The 22,523-nt window shown below is 43.3% G+C and overlaps 2 protein-coding genes, 1 long non-coding RNA gene and 1 pseudogene across 13 annotated transcripts in view; 1 reads left to right on the top strand and 3 right to left on the bottom strand.

Annotated features, from left to right (window-relative positions):
* Positions 1–5,457, bottom strand: part of LOC140844478 (uncharacterized) — a 242,596-nt gene extending 237,139 nt beyond the window's left edge. Inside the window, exon 1 of the long non-coding RNA XR_012122860.1 lies at positions 5,038–5,457. This is a non-coding gene — a long non-coding RNA (uncharacterized lncRNA). The remainder of the gene's footprint in view (positions 1–5,037) is intronic.
* RPS6KC1 (ribosomal protein S6 kinase C1) overlaps positions 1–22,523 on the top strand; it is a 388,511-nt gene that overhangs the window by 5,362 nt on the left and 360,626 nt on the right. The gene's annotated exons all lie outside the window — the stretch shown is intronic.
* On the bottom strand, positions 29–2,442 carry LOC108391305 (cysteine and histidine-rich domain-containing protein 1 pseudogene; annotated as a pseudogene).
* LOC108389299 (NF-kappa-B-activating protein) lies at positions 2,648–4,880 on the bottom strand. Its single transcript, XM_017647817.3, has one exon. It carries the CDS (start codon positions 4,761–4,763, stop codon positions 3,555–3,557), a length of 1,209 nt encoding a protein of 402 aa, XP_017503306.3. The 5' UTR covers positions 4,764–4,880; the 3' UTR covers positions 2,648–3,554.

The following is a 22,523-nucleotide window of genomic DNA, read 5'->3' as shown; positions in this document are numbered from 1 at the left end:
GAGGCATGGGGAGGGCTGTGCAACACAGAGAAGACAAGTAGTGATTCTACAGCATCTTACTATGCTGATGGACAGTGACTGTAATGGGGTTTGTGGGGGGAACTTGGTGATGGGAGGAGTCTAGTAAACAATGTTCCTCATGTAATTGTAGATTAATGATACCAAAAAAAAAGTGACATTCCATCTTGCTTTCCTAATTATGGGATAAAAGAGATATGAACAAAACAGATGTCCCTTTATGTTTCTTTGCTTAACATAATATTATACTAAGAAATACTGTAACTGTTTATGAGCTATTTGCTACTACTTGACTAAGTTCTGGAAATGACTTTTTAGCATTTACTGAAATGTCCACTTCACCCTCAGTCTGATGCCAGTCATGTCTACATGGAACAACTTTTTTCCCAGCATCCTTTTTAGTCCACATGTTGTTCCCTGTTGTATAGTCCTCTTGTGCTAAGAATGTATCAAAATCAGAAGTTTTTCTTCTACAGCAGCTCCAGTATTTCATCTCTTCATGGAAAATAGGTACTCCAGAGTGATATAAACAGACTTCTAGACTCCATAGACCCTGATTTGTCTTGAACACCCTCCATTTTTACATGAGGTCCCAATCTTAATTCCATCACTGTCTTCTTATTTTCTTCATTCCCTGACGATAGCTTAAGTTTATCAAGTGCTTGTTTTAGGAAGGCAGATATTTCCAATTACCGATTTGTCACTGGTTCATCTTGGCTTGGTCTTTTTATTGCTTCTACTAGTTTATGGGCTTGAATGATGTGCTTCTGAAATTTGGGTTTTAATTCAGAAAGTTTTTTCTTCTCAGTAGTCTCCACTTCAGGTTTGACAGGCTTCTCACTATTATGCCAACCTTTTGTACACCCCGCAGTGCTTAAAAAATCAGAAAAATCCACTGTTCTTTGCTTACAGCTAGACCACCCCCTTAATGCATCATGAAAAACTGAAACACCTGGGCTGTATGTGCAAGCATCATCAGAACCGGTCTCAGTACTACAGCCCTGGTTGTAGCACAGCAGGGCCATTTTCTGTATAACCAAGGGAACTTATATACTGTAGGTTTGTTTTTCTACTGTGAGAATACCCTACTGTGAGTAGGTCCTCATTTTACATAGGTAACATTTGTTGAGTATTAATTCAAACCACTTACGTGGTGCTTACTGTGACTCAAACACTGTTCTAAGCATTTATATATAAATTAGCACATTTTTTTTTCACAGCAGCCCAATGTGTAGGTGCTATTATTCTCACATTTTCAGTGAGAAAATTGAGGCTCAGAGAGGTTAAGTAATTGAATCAGTTGATTCTGTACTTGAAATCAGGTAGACTAGCCCCAGTCACAGCATTTTTGTCCCAGTGCTGTGCTGTGCTGCTGAATACCTTATAATAAAACACATTAGATGCTGTGAGTGTACATATGGGGACATGTGTGTGTTCCCATGGGGCCTTAGTGTAGTTTGGCCAAAGTGATGGATACATGGATACTACAATGGCTATGATGATGTGAACATATGGGAACAGGGAGTGAAAGGAAGAAGCCCTCAGGTTGACTTGAGTCTGAAAATTGCCATTTCCAAAGCTTCAAATTGGAATACTCTTTATATTGCTTGGAGGGAACTTGTTTATAGTTCCTGACCGTATTTATGTAACGTTTTCTGCTGGTGCTTGGGAAAGTAATTATTTGTAATTTCCTAAGTATGCCAGTATGTTATATTCTCCCTTACCTCTCTGTTAGATGCTGTTTCCTTGGTCTGGAGTGTTCTCCCTTTTTTTCTTAGAAACCCCTGCTCATGTCAAGTGTCAGCTCCTGCCCCTGTTTCCCAGGTAGCCGTTCTTAGGTATAGAAATCCATGTGGATTATATACTCCTCCATTAAAACTGTTATCATAGAGTACTTGTTTGCCTCCTTCTCTGAGGGCATAGTCTGTCTTTTTAACTTTGTATTCCTGGTGCCTAGCAGAACCTGGACTATAGTAGGGACTTGAAAGAAGATTGGAGAGGCAATATTTTTCTTTCTAAGTGTTGTTTTTTAAATTAGCATACAGTAAAATGGACATTTTTGTTATATAATTCTATGAGTCTTTACCTACTTGTAGATTCATATATTCACCAACATAATCAGAAAACCACGACAGTTCCATCAACCCAAAAATCTCGCTCATGCTCTATCCCATTTCCACATTGTTATCCCTACCTCTCAGCCCCTGGCAACCACTTAGCCCCTCTCTACCACTATGCTTTTGTCTTTTTGAGAAAGTCATATAAATATAATTACATAGTATTTAACCTGGGACTATCTTTTGCCCATTTCTTTCACTGGGTTGTTTTCTTACTGTTGAGTTTTGAGAGTTCTTTATTTGTTCTGGATATAATTTTTTTGTCAGTTACATGATTTGCAAGTATTTTTCTCCCAATGTGTAGCGTTTCTTTAAATTTTCTTAACGGTGTCTTTTGCAAAGCAAAAAATTTAAATTTTGGTGAAGTCCAGTTTATCATTTTAGTGTTATAGCTGAAAACTCTTTACTGATCCTAGCCACAAAATTCTTTCCCGTGTTTTCTTTTAGAAGTTTTATTTTTTTGAATCTTACATTTAGATTTATGATCCATTTGAATTTATTTTTGTATAAGGTGTGAGGTTTAGGTGGAGGTTTTTTTTAAACTGAAAGGTTTAATAATGTTTAAAATGAAATATGCTTATTACATAAGACTTAAAATGTTCAACATCATTGTAGCTTCATCCTTATGAAATGTGATCATAGTTCACTGTCAATCATTTCCAGTATTCAAATAGTGATCTAAGCAGAGCTTAGACAGAAATAATGTACTTACATTGGCACAACAGTAGTCCCAATAGTTTATATTTGAAAACCATTTTTAAGTAACCTATTAAGAATTTTAAGAACTAATATTCACATTTTCAACTCAATAAGTCTATGAGTTAGTTTGCTTTTTGGTTTGTTTGTTAGTTTGGGGGTGGAGGTAGAGACTAAAACCAACATACATAATTTCCATAGCAGACTATGTATGGTATTATACAAGTCAATTTTCAAACTCTAGATTTGATTTTTTCAGCAATGCCTTCATTCTATTAACAAAAGTGGCCTCCTGTATGTTTCTACAAGTCCATTTATAACATTCAATGTACATGAATAATAATTTCCCATGAGTGCATTTGGGGTGGGGGTGAGGGTGGGCATCATATGGAGCTAACAGTAGTACTGTCCCATGGTGTGAGAGTAAAGTTTCTCTCTCACTGACACTTTCTTTCAATTTCACTTCCCCCAGTACGATTCCATTCATAATCTCGATTTTTAAACCAGAAAGTTATTATGGGAAACCCAAAATAACCCAAGGAACTTGCTAAAGTTCTATCGATGAGCAGCTTCTTACTGAAGGACTGAAGGAATTAAATAGAAGGCACAGTAGCACTGAAAGCTTTCAAATCATAGTAATCTTTTTGTGTATATATTTGTGTGTGTGTATCCCATACTTTCTTTCTTGTTATTAAAAATGTCTGCTGAACAATTAGAAAATCCTTATTTGTTATCTTTCCCTTTAGTTTTTCTGTATACCATCTCTCGAAAACTGGCCAGAATCTTGTTTTCTCTCTTTCGCCTCTCTTCTTGGTTAAAGGATGCCAGGGCTCTCTTCTCATCAGCACTATAGATCTGGTTTTCTTTCCGCAGTCGCACAGCCTCCATTCGGCGATGCCTGCTACCACTCATTACATAGCCCAAGCACTCAAATGATGCAATTTCTTCACTTGTCAAGCCAATTTCACCTCTTCGTGGGATACGTTTTCCAGCTTTCACATATTCAGCCATAGCTGCACCTTCACCAGGTAGCAGGGCATGGCCATAGTTCAGAGGTTTATCATCTTGGGAGGCAAGTGTTTTTGGAGCCTCTGGGCCAATTAAATCTGAGGGTTCTCCAGGCTTTGATCGGTCCTTCCAGGGATACTCCAGAAACTCTTCTTGAGAATCTTTAGAGCTTGAATCACTGGAATCTTTTCTGCTCTTCTTTGATTTCTTTTTCTTGTATTTCTTCGATTTGCGTTTCTTCTTTCCCTTTTTCTTGGCTTTCTTTGCCCTCCTTTTTGCATCTTCATCACTGGAGTCTGTTTCAGAATCAGAGTCACTGTCACTATCGTCAGAGTACTTCTTGTGTTTTCTTTTAGATGAGTTTTTCTTTCTCCTTTTCTTGGACCTTTCTTTTGAATGACTAGATGATTTCTTCTTTTCTTCTTCTGAGGTAGAAGATGAAGTGGTACTTTTCTTTGGCTCTTCATCCTCTACTGGTGTATATTCATCAGAGTCTGGTTCTGGATTCTTTGGAGAAAGCCCCCATACTTCAGGAGCTCCCAATTCTCCAATCCTCTCTCTCTCACTTAATCTCTTCTGCCGCAGGCTCTCCTCCCTAGCAGGCCACGGCTTGTCGCCCCCGCAGGGGCGCGAGTAGCTGCTGTAATAGGCGGACGAGGAGGCAGAGGCGAAGGGGGTGCCCCGTGGCGCAGAGGGCTGCTCTCGAGAGCGTGACCGCGAGCGGGAGCGATAGGACTGGTTTCGGGAGCCTTGGCGGAGGCCATTCCGGTCTCCCGACCGAGAGCAAGAACGCGAGCGCGAGCGGCGGCCGCGCGGGGACCGGGCTGCTTTACTGGCCTTGGGGCTCCTCAACGAACTGCGACGTTTCCCCCCGAAGCCCGAGGCCTCCCGCTCCGGGCTGCGCGAACCAGACACCGGAGCCATCACTGCCGCTTCTTCGAAACTGCAGGAGAAATGGGCGCTTACGGAGCCGAAGAAGCTCTCAGCTGCCGGGCAGCCGGAACCTTACAAACAGTTCCGGGTACTTCCGCAAAATCCTTCCCCGGACCTAGGCGGTCCCCGAGGGGAACGGGATGTGTGTATCGGCACAAAGAAGCCGGTGGAGCCGCGGATCCGTCGGTCGTTCCGGTTAGTGAGGCTGCTCACGTCGGAACTGCACAGGAGACCTCGTTCTTTCTTCAGCCTCTGTTTGAGCTACCTTGGCTCGTGCACGAGGTTGCCTGGTTGCCGTGGTGCCAGCGTTTTCTCCCCTGCGTCGTTGACGCTGTCTCCGCACGACAGTCTCGGGTCTCCCCTCAGCCACCGTGCGAAGGTGAGACGCCCAGGCAGAGCGGGCCGCCCAAAGCCGGGGGACGTGTCTTCCCGCTCCGCTTGGGCCCCCACCTCGCACAGGCAAGAGGATCGCGGACCAGCCCCCAAATTGTGAGAAACACACTCACTGGTGCAAATTCAGTAAGTGGACACGGAGACCAAGAGAAAAGCCGGAGGAAGGTTTTAATGACGGTCCTGCAAGATCGGGTGTCTGGTGAACAGGCACCAGAGGTTGATTTTTTTGCTTATGTATATCCAGTTGCAACAAAACACCATTTATTCAATAAACTAACCTTTCTTCACTGAATTGCCCTTGTATCTCTGTCAAAATCAGCTGTCTGGTTTCTCTATTTTGTTGCATACCACACAGTCTTGATTATTGTAGGCTTATAATAAGTCTTAAAATTAGGTAGTATGATACCTTCAACTTTACTCTTCCTTTTCAAAATTGTTTTGACTATTTATAGTTCTTTGCTTTTCTATATAAATTTAAAACTTAGCTTGTCTGTGTCTATAAGAAATGCTGATGGGATTTTGATTAGAATTACATTTAATCTGTAGGTCAGTTTGGTGGAGAATTGACATCTTTGCTATGTTGAATCTGCAAATCATTAACACAAATGTCTTGCCATTAATTTAGGTGTTTTTTTATTTTTTTCATCAGTATTTTGTAGTTTTCAGCATACAGATTCCGTACATGTTTTGTTAGATATATTCCTCAGTATTTCATCTTTTTGTAGCTATGACACATAGTATTTAGAAAATTAGTTTTCAGTTTCTCATTGCTAATAAAAAGACATTTGGCTCTTTTATTTTTTCATTCTTTTAAAAAATTTATTTTTATTTTTTATTTTCCTATAATTAACGTACAATTACATGAACAACATTATGGTCCATGTAATTACAGTCACTGTCCATCGGCGTAGTAAGAAGCTATAGAATCACTACTTGTCTTCTCTGCATATACTGCCTTCCCCGTGACCCCCACCCCCGACATTATACGTCCTAATTGTAATACCCCGTTTTCCCCTTTCCCCTCCATTCCCACCCACCCTCCCCAGTCCCTTTCTCTTTGGTAACTATTGTTCCATTCTTGGGTTCTGTGAGTCTGCTGCTGTTTTGTTCCTTCAGTTGTTTCTTTGTTCTTATACTCCACAGATGAATGAAATCATTTGATACTTGTCTTTCTCTGCCTGGCTTATTTCACTGAGCATAATACCCTCTAACTCCATCCATGTTGTTGCGAATGGTAGGATTTGTTTTCTTCTTATGGCTAAGTAGTATTCCATTGTGTATATGGACCACATCTTTATTCATTCATCTACTGATGGACACTTAGGTTGTTTCCATTCCTTGGCTATTGTAAATAGTGCTGCGATAAACATAGGGGTGTGTATATCTTTTTCAAACTGGGCTGCTGCATTCTTAGGGTAAATTCCTAGAAGTGGAATTCCTGGGTCAAATGGTATTTCTATTCTGAGTTTTTTGAGGAACCTCCATACTGCTTTCCACAATGGTTGAACTATTTTACATTTCCACCAGCAGTGTAGGAGGGTTCCCCTTTCTCCACAACCTCACCAACATTTATTGTTGTTTGTCTTTTGGATGTTGGCCATCCTAACTAGTGTGAGGTGATATCTCATTATGGTTTTAATTTGCATTTCTCTGATGATTAGTGATGTGGAGCATCTTTTCATGTGCCTGTTGGCCATCTGAATTCCTTCTTTGGAGAAATGTCTGTTCAGCTCCTCTGCCCATTTTTTAATTGGCTTTTTGTTTGTTGAGGTGTGTGAGCTCTTTATATAATTTGGATGTCAACCCGTTACCAGATATGTCATTTGTGAATATATTCTCCCATACTGTAGGATGTCTTTTTGTTCTACTGATGGTGCCCTTTGCTGTACAGAAGCTTTTTAGTTTGATATAGTCCCATTTGTTCATTTTTGCTTTTGTTTTCCTTGCCCAGGGAGATATGTTCATGAAGAAGTTGCTCCTGTTTATGTCCAAGAAATTTTTGCCTGTATTTTTCTCTAAGAGTTTTATGGTTTCATGACTTACATTCAGGTCTTTGATCCATTTTGAGTTTACTTTTGTATATGGGGTTAGACAGTAATCCAGTTTCATTCTCTTACATGTAGCTGTCCAGTTTTGGCAACACCAGCTGTTGAAGAGGCTGTCATTTCCCCATTGTATATCCATGGCTCCTTTATCATATATTAACTGACCATATATGGTTGGGTTTTTATCAGGGTTCTCTAGTCTGTTCCACTGGTCTATGGGTATGTTCTTGTGCCAGTACCATATTGTCTTGAATACTGTGGCTTCCTAGTAGAGCTTGAAGGCAGGGAGTGTAATTCCCCCAGCTTTATTCTTCCTTCTTAGGATTGCTTTGGCTATTTGGGGTGTTTTGTGGTTCCATATGAATTTTAGAACTATTTGCTCTAGTTCATTGAAGAATGCTGTTGGTATTTTGATAGGGATTGCATTGAATCTGTAGATTGCTTTAGGCAGGATGGCCATTTTGACAATATTAATTCTTCCTATCCATGAGTATGGGATGTGTTTCCATTTATTGGTATCTTCTTTAATTTCTCTCATGAGTGTCTTGTAGTTTTCAGAGTAGAGGTCTTTCACTTCCTTGGTAAGGTTTATTCCTAGGTATTTTATTCTTATTGATGCAATTGTGAATGGAATTGTTTTCCTGATTTCTCTTTCTGCTAGTTCATCATTAGTGTATAGGAATGCAACAGATTTCTGTGTGTTAATTTTATATCCTGCAACTTTTCTGAATTCAGATATTAGATGTAGTAGTTTTGGAATGGATTCTTTAGGTATTTTTTAAATATACAATATTATGTCATCTGCAAACAGGGACAGTTTGACTTCTTCCTTACCAATCTGGATGCCTTTTCTTTCTTTGTGTTGTCTGATTGTCGTGGCTAGGACCTCCAGTACTATGTTGAATTAAAGTGGGGGAGAGTGGGCATCCTTGTCTTGTTCCTGATCTTAAAGGAAAAGCTTTCAACTTCTCGCTGTTAAGTATAATGTTGGCTGTGGGTTTGTCATATATGGCCTTTATTATGTTGAGGTACTTGCCCTGTGTACCCATTTTGTTGAGAGTTTTTATCATGAATGGATGTTGAATTTTGTTGAATGCTTTTTCAGTATCTATGGAGATGATGATGTGATTTTTGCCCTTCTTTTTGTTGATGTGATAGATGATGTTGATGGATTTTTGCATTCTGTACCATCCTTGCATCCCTGGGATGAATCCCACTTGGTCATGATGGATGATCTTTTTGATGTATTTTTTAATTCGGTTTCTAATATTTTGTTGAGTATTTTTGCATCTATGTTCATCAGGGATATTGGTCTGTAATTTTCTTTTTTTGTGGTGTCTTTGCCTGGTTTTGGTATTAGAGTGATGTTGGCCTTGTAGAATGAATATGAGAGTATTGCCTCCTCTTTCACTTTTTGGAAAACTTTAAGGAGGATGAGTATTAGGTCTTCACTAAATGTTTGATAAAATTCAGCAATGAAACCATCTGATCCAGGTGTTTTGTTCTTAGGTAGTTTTTTGATTACCAATTCAATTTCCTTGCTGGTAATTGGTCTATTCAGATTTTGTGTTTCTTACTTGGTCAGCCTTGGAAGGTTGTATTTTTCTAGAAAGTTGTCCATTTCTTCTAGGCTATCCAGTTTGTTACCATATAATTTTTCATAGTATTCTCTCATAATTCTTTGTATTTCTGTGGTGTTGTAGTGATTTTTTCTTTTTCATTTCTGATTCTATTCATGTGTATAGACTTTCTTTTTTTCCTGATAAGTCTGGCTAGGGGTTTATCTATTTCGTTCATTTTCTCAAAGAACCAGCTCCTGCTTTCATTGATTCTTTCTATTGTTTTATTCTTTTAGATTTTATTTATTTCTGCTCTAATCTTTATTATATCCCTCCTTCTACTGACTTTGTGCCTCATTTGTTATTCCTTTTCTAGTTTCATTAATTGTGAATTTAGACTGTTCATATGGGAATGTTCTTCTTTCTTGAGGTGGGCTGGTATTGCAATATACTTTCCTCATAGCATGGCCTTCGCTGTGTCCCACAGATTTTGTGGCATTGAATTATTGTTGTGATTTTTCTCAATATATTGCTTGATATCTTTTTATTTGGTCATTGATCCATTGATTATTTAGGAGCATGTTATTAAGTCTCCATGTGTTTGTGGGCTTTGTCATTTTCTTTGTGTAATTTATTTCTTGTTTCATACCTTTGTGATCTGAGAAGCTGGTTGGTACAATTTACTGGGTTCTTTTTGTGGCCTAGTATATGATCTATTCTTGAAATGTTCCATATGCACTTGAGAAGAATGTGTATCCTGTTGCTTTTGTGTGAAGTGTTCTGTGGATGTCCGTTAGGTCCTTCTGTTCTAATAGGTTGTTCAGTGCCTCTGTGTCTTTACTTATTTTCTGTCTGATTGATCTGTCCTTTGGAGTGAGTGGTATGTTGAAGTCTCCTAAAATGAATGCATTGCATTCTATTTCCCCCTTTAATTCTGTTAGTATTTGTTTCACATATGTAGGTGATCCTGTGTTGGGTTCATAGATATTTATAATAGTTATATCCTCTTGTTGGACTGACCCCTTTATCATTACGTAATGTCCTTTGTTGTTTTTTTGTTTTGAAGTCTAATTTGTCTGATTCAAGCACTGCAACTCCTGCTTTTTTCTCCCTATTAGTTGCATGAAATATCTTTTTCCATCCCTTTACTTTCAGTCTGTGTATGTCTTTGAGTTTCAAGTGAGTCTCTTGTAGGCAGCATATAGATGGATCATGTTTTTTGTCCATTCAGTGACTCTATGTCTTTTGATTGGTGCATTCAGACCATTTACATTTAGGCTGATTATCGATAGGTATGTACTTATTGCCATTACAGGTTTTAGATTCCAAAAGTTTAGGTTACCAGAAGTTCAGTGGTAATTCCCTTACTATCTAACAGCCTAATTTAACTCACTTTGTATGCTATTACAAACACAACCCCAAAGTTCTTTTTTTCCTCCTTTTTCTTCCTCCTCCATTCTTTATATGTTAGGTATCATATTCTGCACTCTTTGTCTATCCCTTGATTTACTTTTGGGGTAGTTGATTTGATTTTGCATCTGCTTAGTAATTAATTGTTCTACTTTGCTGTGGTTTTATTTCCCCTGGTGACATCTATTTAGGCTTAGGAATACTTCCATCTATAGCAGTCCCTCCAAAATGCACTATAGAGGTGGTTTGTGGGAGGTAAATTCTCTCAGCTTTTGCTTATCTGGAAATTGTTTAATCCCTCCTTCAAATTTAAATGATAACCTTGCCAGATAGAATATTCTTGTTTCGAGGCCCTTCTGCTTCATTGCATTAAATATATCATGCCAGTCCCTTCTGGCCTGTAAGGTTTCTGTTGAGAAGTCTGATAGCCTGATGGGTTTTCCTTTGTATGTGATCTTTTTTCTCTCTCTAGCCGCTTTTAAAAGTCTGTCTTTTTTCTTGATCTTTGCCATTTTAATTATTATGTGTCTTGATGTTGTCTTCTTTGGGTCCCTTGTGTTGGGAGATCTATGCACCTTCATGGCTTGAGAGACTATCTTCTTCCCCAGATTGGGGAAGTTTTTCACAATTACCACCTCAAAGACACTTCTACCCCTTTTTCTCTCTCTCATTCTTCTGGTACCCCTAATGCGGATATTGTTCTGTTTGGATTGGTCACCCAGTTCTCTCAATATTCTTTCATTCTTAGAGATCCTTTTTTCTCTCTGTGCCTCACCTTCTCTGAATTCCTCTTCTTTAATTTCTATTCCATTTACTGTCTCTTCTGCTACATCTAATCTGCTTTTAAATTCCTCCATTTTATGTTTCATTTAAGATATGGAATTTCTTAATGATTGAATCTCCATCTTAAATTCTTCCCTGAGTTCTTGAATGTTTTGCTGTACCTCCATAAGCATGTTTATATTTTTATTTTAAACTCTTTCAGGAAGATTGGTGAGTTCAGTTTCATTTGGCCCTTTTTTCTGGGATTTGTGAGATTTTGGTCTGAACCAGGTTCCTTTGATGTTTCCTAATTTTATGTGGTGCCCTCTAGTGCCCAGAAACTCTAGTCTCTGTAGCTGCACAGCCGGTAGAGTGAGGCTGGGGATCATAGGGGAGCAGTGCTGGTGCCTGGGAGGAGGAAAGACCTGTTTCCTGATTCACGGCTGCAGTGCCTGTCTCCAGTATCAGAGCCAGGGGCGGAGCACACAGGTGTAAGCCTCTGTGCCTTGCGTCTCTACCTGTTGTAGGCGGGGCCTCTCTCTGGCTGGCCTGACGACCAGGCAGTGACTGCTGGTTTGCGAGCAGGTGCCGGCAGGCCAAGAGGAAGGTGCAGCAGGCTGCGTGTCACAGTGGGGGGCCACAGTGCTGAGTAGGCAGCCAGGGGGATGGGGCGCCTGAAGTTCCTCAAAGTCCCCAGCCTTCTGGGCAGAGTGAACCCAGACAGCCTTGTCCACCTATCCCTTCTCCCGCATAGCAAGCTCTGTGCAAACCCCACCCATTCAGCAGCCCTCTCCTGCTAGGAAGCCTCTCAGACTGCCTGCCTTTCCTTAGTCCCAGCTCAGCTGGATGTGAATCCCCATCCTCCACAAATAGCTGCAATCTCAGTCTCAAGCACTCTGCCTGCCCCAGCTCTGTAACCCCACCAAGCTCCAGAGCACCACACAGTGTAGGTTTGTGCTCCAAAGCAGACCTCCAGGGCTGGGTGTTCAGCAGTCTTAGGCTTCCACCACCTCCCCGCTGTTTCTCTTCCTCCCGACAGTGAGCTGAGGTGGGGGAAGGGCTTGGGTCCTGCTGGATCAAGGCTTTTGTAAGTTACCCTGTTTCATGAGGTCTGCTCTGTTTATGAGGTCTGTACGCAGTCTGGTGCAGCCTTTTTTCCTGTTGCTGTTTTAGGGCTAGTGGTATTAACTATTTTCACACTGTATGTGCTTTTGGGAGGAATTCTCTGTCTCACCTCTCATGCCACCATCGTGAATTCCCATTTGGCTCATTTTTATGTTGACTTTTTATCCTGTGACCTTTCCAAAGTGACTAATTAGTTCTAGGAGTTTTGGGTATGATTTTTGGCTTTTATTCTTCATATACAATGAATGTAGTCTGGCAAAAAAGGATAGTTTTATTTTTTCCTTCCAATCTCTATGTCTTTTGTTTCTTTTTCTTGCCTTATTGAACTGACCAGGACTTCTAGTATAGTGTTGAATTAAGAGTGGTGAGAGTAGACATCCTTGCCTTGTTCTTTATCTTAGGAGGAAAGTATTCAGTATTTTTCCCTTAAATATGATATTCACTGTGGAGTTTTTGAATATAGGAAGGCAGCATATTTAATTTTTAGTTTTGATAGCTTTTTATTTTGAAAGCAATACTTATTCATAAACATTTCAAGTAATAATTTAAGTCAACATAATGGAATAAAAGCCTACTAAATTTTAATCCCTTAACTTCTTATATTATTACAAATGCCTAATGTTAAAGCAGTGAGAATTAACAGTTTTCAGTTGTTAAATCAGTAGTTCCATGAGGATTTCTTGAAGAAATGGTTGGTGTTGGCTTAATTTGGAAACATTTTCAGCAAATGGAGTAATACTGGGGGGTAAAAAGGTAGATTAATTTGTTGTATAATGTATTTATGCTTAAAATTTTTGAAAAAATCATGTCTCTCAAGTTCAGTTTTTTTCTAGTCTTGTTTTATTCCACCCTTCCTTTGTTTTTGACTCAATATAAACTATCTCATGTACCAAAAATTTCAGTAACAAGTTTTTTTTTTTTTTAGCTTTTAAAATTATTTTTAGTGTTACACTGTTATTGGTGTTTCAAAAGAAAATGTTCCCCAGCCCAGTTTACAATTGTGTTTATTTTCAACCATTGAAAATCTAAGAGATTCCTGTTTTTTTAAAATCAGGAAATATAGGGAATTGAAGAATGACTGCCTTTCATTTTTTATTTTCCTTTTCTAATTATCAATATTGCTGCCCATCAAAAGCTAGCACTACATTTTCTGGTGGTTTTTACTCTTAAATATAAAGTTGTATTTTTATTTCCCCAAGCACTTCTTTATAGACAGAAATAAGATGTCACTCTCTACTAATAGTTTGGAGCTCTGGAGATAATCAGGCCACCCCTACAATGTGACTTGAGAAAGCAGGAAGTGTTACATAAAGTCAGAAAGTATTTAGAAGTTTGTATATGGTCTGTTCCTTTATCTGATACTATTTGGTTTTTAGAAATCAAGTATGAAATGGGCAGACAAGCTCTTCTTTTTTTTTTTTTTTTGAGAGGGCATCTCTCATACTTATTGATCAAATGGTTGTTAACAACAATAAAATTCTGTATAGGGGACTCAATGCACAATCATTAATCAACCCCAAGCCTAATTCTCAACAGTCTCCAATCTTATGAAGCATAACGAACAAGTTCTTCAGTAACAAGTTTTTGAAAACATAAATCATTCCTGTTTTCCATCTTGTTCATTGACAATTTGTATACTCAGATAGTAAGATTTTATGTTAAACTGCAAACTTAAACCTTAAGAATTTTGATTTTCCTGACCTTTGATTGGAAAATAGTTTATCTTAGAGGGGTGCTATGCTAGTTGATATAATTTGAAGTAAGAAGAGCAACTTTAGCAGACATTTATTGGATATCCAAAGGTAACTTGCTGTTATAGTTTATTCTCTCTTTAGATTTTGGGATTTTATTGATGTAGAAAGTGTTAATATATTTCTTTCAATATATTACTGGAGTAAACAACTAATTAGTAAGTAGAATGTCTAAGAGTTTTCCCATTGACTCATCTATCTTATAGGGAGTTCTTTCATTCCAGAAAACTAAAAAAAGTTGTAAAATGTAGAATCAGGAGTGAACTTGCCCAGTCCAGGGATGAAACCCTGGCCTGCCAATGGGTTGCAGCCCTAGGCAAGTTCAGTATGGATTCAGTGAGACCAAAGAATGACAGTGGAACATTCTTGGGGTGAAAAGCTTATACCCAGCTTTATTCCCATGGTGGCTTATACCCAACTTTGTTCCCACATGTGTATAGTGAGCTAGCTGACCAGAGCCAGGTAAGAATCCTGGCTGTGGAAACCTTCACTTTATCAACAAATCCACTGGCAAGACAATAGTGAAGTAGCCATCGGAAGACTTGACTATATAAAGTTGCTTTTAAAAGTAGCTTCTTAAAATTTATATTTGATTCATTTTTACTTGTTTCTAAAGGGACTTATTTTGTGATTTTTCTTTGTAGGAAATGCTTAGATTTGATTAATTTTTATAGTTTTGTTTTCCAAAATCCCTAGAATTCTGTCCACTCAGAGAAAGTGTGTGTGCAGCAAGCTGGTTTCTGCCTCTGGGCCTCTCTATCTCCATAGCCATCGCAGTCTCTGTCCTTGGGACTGCCACCACCCCAGTCTCTGCTGTCCTGCAGTGTGCAGCCATGCAGCCATGACACCGTGTCGCCCAGAGCCCTTGGCAGAGCTATATAGAGTCAATAGCAATATATTGTCCACATGTGTGTAGTAGCCAACCAGGGCCAGGTGAAAATCCTGGCTATAGAAACCTTCACTTTATCCACACTCCACCCCTCCAGGATTCTTGCTTCTCAATCTATGTGCCCTCAATCTATGTGCAGAGGAAGCTGCAACATGGTAACCAAATCCCGTAACATAATTGAAAGGAAAGGAGCGACACACAGCAGCAATTCACCGGAGAATTCCACTTTATTAGGGAAAGGTGCTGGGTTATATAGGAAGGGGCATGAGCTGATTGAGGTGTCACTTCTACAGGGCTGGTGGCTATTGACTAGGTGCTGGGATTAGTGGGGGCGAGGGGTGAGTTCGCCATCTTATGGGTGAGGGCCCTTCATTCCCCCCTTTCTCCTCTGTGGGGTTGTGGATGTTGCTTTCTCTCTGACTGCTTCCTGCTGAACGGGGGCAGAGAAGGGAGTGAGGGCTTGAGGACCGAGAGGAAAGGGTTGATAGGAATCCCCACAGTAAGGACGAGTAGATGTGGACTTCCTCAGGTCGGAAATCAATGAAGGTTCCCTGTAACCATAGGTCGAGGATTTGTTGATTCTAATGGTGCCAAGAGGATACGGGTGCCAGAAGCCAGGCGTCTGTGGCCATTGTTTCCAGGAACAGTTGCCAGCGGAGAGAGGGGTCCATCTCAGCGTGTGGTGAGGAGGTTACGTGAGGGTGAGGGATCTTCTGTGGCCAGAAGCTGATAGTTCCTGAGTAAAAGCTGGTTGAAAGTTTGATTAGAGATTTTTCCGACTTGGGATTTGATGAACTTTATTATACAGGGTAAGAAGAGACAGGCGAGAAGAATGATTATTATTATGGGGCCTGCAATGGGCCAGAGCCAGGTGAGGAGGGGGTTTGTTAGTATTGAAGAGAATGGGTTGGAATTGGAAGCAGAGTGGAGGCTGGAGGCAAGGTCGGTGAGTTTGGTAATGTCAGTTTCTACAATGCCAGATTCGTTGATGTAATAGCAGCACTCTTCCCGGAGGAAGACGCAGGTGCCGCCCTTATCGGCTGTAAGCAGATCTAAGGCCCGCCGGTTTTGAAGGGTGACCTTAGCTAGCGAAGTGACCTGTCTTTGGAGAGAGGCTAGGGAATCAGCAGTGGATGTCAGGGCTCTCTCAAGTTTGGCGTTGAGATCTCTAATTGCCCATAGAGAGTGACCCAAGGCTCTCCCTGAAAACCCTGCCCCAATGGCTGAGGTGGCTAGGGAAATACCAACCATAATGGGAAGGAAAGCAGCCCTTCTTGTGCGCAAGGGCAGGGGAGGTTGGAGCTCAAGAAATTCTGCCATGCTGTAAAGTGTTAACTGTGGGATTAGGGCGACGAGAATGCAGGGTGTGCTGGAGTTGGGAGGCAGTGAGTTGAAAAGACTGCCATTACACTAAAAGAAGTGTCCCGGTTGCGTAAAAGTCTTAGAGCTGGAGGTGGGGGTGTAGATAGAGAGGCAGTGAAGTGTGCTGGAGGGGGGTGGAGTTGGGCCTACACAGTGGTGGATGGTGAGATTATCTGCATATTCTGGTTCCCATAGGGGTATGTCTGCCAGGGGGCAGAGGGGTTGTCCTTCTGCATGGAAGTAGTAGTTGGAAATATTGAGGGGCACGGCGGCCAGCAGTGGGCGCTGTAGTGATGCACACAAGAAACAATTGGCGGTGTTGAGGGTGTGGTTGAGAAAGATGGTGGTGTCTTGAATGAGCTGTAACCAAGAGTAGGAGAAATTGGAAGAGGGGCGGGGATAAGAAGATGAAGAGGCGCGGTCAAGAGTTTGGATAATGACTTTTTCGGAATGTCTGATATCTGATGCAACTTGAGAGATCTGGGAATGAGAGGGAACATACTCTTGAGAGATATGAAGGGTACCGTGGGGGGTCAAGGATCCCCTATAGTAAACTGAGGCTGTGACCCCGGTGGCCCATCGAGAGTCCCAGGGATCTGGGATTGATAAGGAGAATGAGCTGTTGGGATACTTCATGAAACGGTTGGAGGAGTAATACTGTGGGTACTGGAAGTTACCCATGTAGTGAATGGCGCAAGACCAGTAGGGACATCCCCCGTAGGTGTCTGGCCATCACCTGCAACAGGCTTGTTTTTGGTCATAGAGGAAGCAGAGGTAGGGAGAATAAGGGTAGCTGCTAGTGAACACTTGGGTGGAGGGAGGAAAGTGGAGGTATAAAGGCTCAGAGCAGCCTTTCAGAGGGCAGTCTGATGTGGCAATGAGGGAAGTAACTTTTGTTTGATGCTGTGTGTGAGTCTGTCTGACTTTGAATCGCTATACAAAGGAGGCTGGGGTGGTGGGGAAGACAATAGGAATGAGGATAAAAAGCGAGAGAGCAGTAAAGGAGGAAAAAGTCATGATTCGGGTATGGATGGCAAAGGGGGTGAATGGGATTTTGGAGGAAAGAGGACAGTAAGGTCAGGAGTCTGGAGGGAGGGAGAGTCTGTAAACTTTTGTAGGTTAAGAGATCATTTAGGTGATGTGGGGACAGAATGGTAAGGGGCGCCCTGAATGTCAGTTTATGAGCTTCCTTCTGCAAGAGCTGTCCAGCAGCTAATGCCTGTAGGCAGGGGGCCCATCCTGAACTGTGGGGTCTAATTGCTTGGAGAGATAAGCTACTGGGGCAAAGGATGGGCCATAATATTGGCCTAGGACTCCTAGAGCTTGACTGGACCTCTCATGAATGTATAATGGGAAGGGCTTCAACAAATCAGGAAGATGGAGAGCTGGGGCTTCTACAAGGGCTTGATGGAGCTTAATGAAGGAGTGTCGGGGTGAGGATGATAATGGTTCTTCAGGGGGGCCCTTGCTGAGGTCGTATAGGGGTCTTGCCAACAGGGAGAAGTTAGGGATCCATGCTCTAAAATACCCAGCCAGGCCTAGAAAGGAAAGGATTTCTGTCTTGGTTTTGGGAACGGGCAGGTCAGAGAGGAGTCGTTTTCTGTCTAAGGTAATGGACTTTCTTTGTTGAAATAGAAGGAATCCGAGGTAAGTGACAGAAGGGGAAGAGATTTGAGCTTTGATGGGGGATTCCCGGTAACCTCTGGAAGCTAGAAGGTTAAGTAGGGAGGCAGTGTCAAGTTGATACTGTTCCCACGAGGGACTGCAGAGTAGAAGATTGTCTACGTATTGTAATAAGGTGGACTCGGAGTGATCATGATCAAACTGTTTGAGGTCCTGAGCTAGGACCTGTCCAAAAATATGGGGACTATCTCGGAAGCCTTGTGGCAAAACTGTCCAAGTGAGTTGTTCAGAATGTCTTGTGTATGGGTCCGTCCAGGTGAAGGTGAAAAAATCTTGGGAGGAGGGGTCCAGAGGGATAGAAAAAAATGCGTCTTTGAGATCTAGGACTGAGAAGTGGGATGCCGAGGCAGGGATCTGCGATAAAAGGGTGTATGGATTTGGAATTAAGGGATGGATAGGGACAACGGCCATTTTGATGAGGCGAAGGTCTTGGACAAGGCGGAAAGATCCGTTGGTTTTTTTTTACAGCTAATATGGGGGTATTAAACGGGGAGTGAGTGGGTTTGAGGTAATTTTTGTTTTAAGAGATCTTGAATGATGGGTTGGAGGCCTATGAGGGCTGAAGTGGTTAGGGGGTATTGGGCCTGACAGATATACTGAGAGGGGTCACGTAATTTGATAGAGGCAGGAGGACATAGAGCCACAGAGGGGCTTGTAATGTCCCAAACTTTGGGATTTACAGGGTGTATGAGGGCGGAACCGGAGCTTTCATTGGGTAGAGGGGGGTTGTCGGCTATGAGGGCCATCAGAAAGGGAGTACTGGGGGCTGTGGGAGTGGATATAGGTATGGAAACGTGGAGGAGGTAAAGGATGTTCCGTCCTAGTAAAGGGATGGGACACTGGGGCATAACCAGGAAGGAGTGGGAGAAAGGTATCGGATTGTCTTGGATTGTGCATAAAGGGGGGGGTGTTAATGGGAAAATCTGTTTACCTCCTACCCCGACTATAGGAGTAATGGCAGTCGTGGTAGGGCCCCGGTATTCTCGCAAGACTGAGAAGGTGGCTCCTGTAGCTAGGAGGAAGGAGATGGGGCGACCGTCTACTATTAAAGTAACTCTGGGCTCCTGTTTGGTGATGGAAATGGTCAGGCGAGAAGCCCCTGGACCCTGTCAATCTTCTGCCAGCCCCACTACGGCGGGCTTAGAATGGGTGTTGTTTGGCCAGCCTCCTCTTTGGGTGGCTGGGCAATCAGACCCCCAGTGGCCCTTTTTGTGGCATCTGGGGCATGGGGTGGTAGGAGATCTGGGGGAGGGGCACGCCCCTGACCAATGTCGTTCTTGTCCGCACTTGAAACAAGCTCCTGGGGGGGGGCTTGTTTGTAGAAGGGCGCCCAGGTTGTGGTTTTATCAGCTGGGCCAACATTTGGAAATTGGCCTGATCAGCTTTTTGTTTACGGCGTTCTTTCTTTTCCTCCCGGTTATGGAAGACTTTAAAGGCCACTGTTAGGATCTCAGTCTGTGGGGTAGCAGGGTCCTGTTCTAACTTCTTGAGTTTAGCTTAAATGTTGGGGTAGCTTTGAGCTAGGAAGTATGTCATAAGGACATGTCTTCCGTCAGGCGTTTCTGGGTCCAGGCTGGTATACTGTAGTAGGGCTTGAGTGAGTCTGTCTAAGCTACGTCCCGGAGGTGGGCAATAATTTTGGGAGGCCCTTGGGACCGAGTCTGAGGGGGAGTGAAGGGTTCTGGCTCAGTCTGTTGGGGAGAAACAGGTGATGAGGGCAAAGATGGAGGAGGCCCTGAGACCTACTTAAAGGGGGGCTGAAAGGCTCAGGCTCAATCCGCGGGGAAGGGGCAGGTGAGGGGGACGAAGGCGGAGGAGGTGAGATGGGGAAGGAGATGGTGGGGGAGGAAGGGAGAAGGGCTGTTGTAGGAGAAGAAGGGGAAGGGAGTGTACGGGAGGCTTCTGCGGGGGTGGAGGCTTGCAGGCTAGGAGAACTTGGGGGGAGGAGGAGAAGGCGGCAGCGAGGGGGGTGGGAGGAGGAGGGGGAAGGGTGTGAATGGGAGGCTTCTGCGGGGGAGACAGCTTGCAGGCTAGGAGAACTTGGGGGGAGGCGGGGGAAGGAGGAGGCGGCGGTGGCCAGGGAGGCTAGAGGAGGAGGTGGAAAGCTTCGATATAGGGAATCTCCTTCCATTTTTTCAGGCACTGGCAGTAGTTATAGAGATTGCGAGTGATGTTAGGATCAAGAATTCCCCCTGCGGGCCATTGGTTGTTATTGTCTAGAGGGTATGTCGGCCAATCTTGGGTCAGTATTTACGGAGAAGTTTTGGTTTCTAGATACTTGAGCAGGCATTCAAGAGGTGAATCTTTAGGGAGGGATGAGGAGGCTCCCATGGCTAAAGGACAGAGAAGGAGACAAACGGGGGAAGATGAACGGAGATCCTCGGACTGGGAGCAGACCGCAAGGAGACAAAGGGCGTCCCCGATGATCCTTGGTGGTCTGCGGAAACTCGTATATGAGTCGGAATTTCTTAGGAAGTGTGGGTCGTCACCCAGACTTCTCTAAGAAGACAGAGTGCCGGAGTCACGAGGTACCTAGTACTAGGAATTTTCGGCGGATGGAACAGATATCGGCAGACGGAACGGAAGGAGGAGGAGGGAAAAAGGGAGCATTCTCATCCACAAAGGAGTCACCTCATTTATGGCTGTTGGAGGAGGGGCCTGAGGGACCACCGCAGCTGTGAAGGCCTGAGGTGGGGATTTATGGCTGTTGGAGGAGGGGCCTGAGGGTCCGTGGCAGCTGTGAAGGCCTAAGGCGGGGAGAGCAAAGGAGTCACCTCGTTTATGGCTTTTGGAGGGGGCCTGAGGGTCCGCCGCAGCCGTGAAGGCCTAAGGCGGGGAGAGTGCTCTCCTCGTCCCCATGCATCAGGGCCTTGCCGGATGATCACGGTCAATAGCGCTGCAATAGCTCAGGGAAGAGCGGCCTGCTCCGGGGGAAAACTTATTACCCGAAGGCCAAAGAGGAGTGGTGAGTGTGAGGAACCCGTGCTGGAAAAAGAGGACGAGGGCAAGCTGCTGCTGGTGTCGGGGGAAAGATGGGGCCCAGTTGGCGTGTCCCGTGTCCCGGGTTTCGGCACCAATGAAAGGAAAGGAGTGACACACAGCAGCAATTCACTGGAGAATTCCGCTTTATTAGGGAAAGGTGCTGGGTTATATAGGAAGGGGCATGAGCTGATTGAGGTGTCACTTCTACGGATCTGGTGGCTGTTGGCTAGGTGCTGGGATTGGGGGGGGTGAGGGGTGAGTTCCCCATCTTATGGGTGGGGGCCCTTCAATAATAACAGAGGCTATGACAAAATACAAATAACAAAAATTATGACAAATTATAATAACCCTCAAGCCTGAGGAGGTCCCACATCTGGGTCCTTGTGACCTTCATGGGGCCCTTTAAATTCTTCCTTTGAGTAGCAGACTGTATTTCCTTTTGTGCTTTTATTGCTTGAGCCTGAGGATAGAAGCAGAGCATAGAGTGTTCCATGACCTGGGGAAGGGGCTGCACCTCTCCTGGAGGAACCCATGGCTGCCAAGTCTTTATTTTCTCTTGGGCTTTCCACCAACTTCCAGCCAGGTAGAGTTACAACTGAGGAGAGGCTGATGCCTCTGACACTGGCAGGGCCTCCACTCCCACCTGTTCGTCAAACCTCTGCTCTTCCATTTCTGGAGCTGACAGCTCCACTACATCCTCCACCTGCTCCACGGCACCTGGTAGCCTGCACTGTTGTGCCACTCCTTATGCTGCTGCTTCTCGGGCTGGTGCTGCTTCTCATGCTGTCTCCTCTCAGGCTACCATGACATCCTTTACCATTTCCACAGCACCTCGTAGTTACATCATTTTAGTCACCAACAAATTTTTTACGTCCTCAATGGCACCTTACAGGTCACATTCTCGTGCTGCCTCTTCTCATGCTTCCTGCAGGAGGGTGTCTTTCTCCTTTACAGTTTTTCTCAATATTGTGAGAAAAATCTTCCCACCATTCCTGCTGCCTCATGGGCACTCTGTTTCTCTAAGGAATTCTCTATTTTGCCAAGGGCTAACTTTACTGCCTCAGGTATTGCCTCCACCCCTTTCCAATCTTGGGGTGGGGCCCAGTCCTCGAGAAGGCAAGCCACGTTGGACCACATGTTGTCTCGGGGACACTCAAAAGTCTCCACATCCAGAGGGGCAGCCTGCTGAAACACTCCTCCGATGAGGGTAGCCTGTTCTTTTCCTTGGTCAGCAATGAATCCTGCCAACTATGCCAGTTGTCTTGCCAATGGGTTTCAGCCCCAGTCAAGTTCAGTATGGATTCAAAGAGACCAAAGAATGACAATGAAATATTCTTGGGGTGAAAGGGTTTATACCCAATTTTATTCCCATGGTGGCAGGTCAGTCACGAAAATACTGTCCTCCACTCAGAGAGAGTCTGCATGCAGCAAGCTGGTCTCTGCCTCTGGGCCTCTCTGTCCCCGCAGCCATCTCAGTCTCTGTCCTCAGCACTACCACTACTCCAGTTTCTGCTCTTCTGAAGCTGTGCAGCAGTGCAGCCATGCCACTGTGTCATCACCCAGAGCAGTGGGCAGAGCTCATTATATAGTGTGAATAGCAACATATTGCCCACATGTTTGTAGTGAGCTAGCTGACCAGGGCCAGGTGAGAATCCTGGCCATGGAAACCTTCACTTTATCAACAAATCCACTGCCAAGACAATAGTGAAGTAGACATTGGAAGACTTGACTATATAAAATTGCTCTTAAAAGTAGCTTTAAAATTCATATTTGGTCCATTTCTACTTGTT

This window comes from Manis javanica, chromosome 11 (assembly GCF_040802235.1).
Source record: "Manis javanica isolate MJ-LG chromosome 11, MJ_LKY, whole genome shotgun sequence".
NCBI lineage: Eukaryota > Metazoa > Chordata > Mammalia > Pholidota > Manidae > Manis > Manis javanica.
The sequence above is the reverse complement of the archived record's forward strand: the minus strand, read 5'-3'. Positions and strand labels throughout refer to the sequence as shown.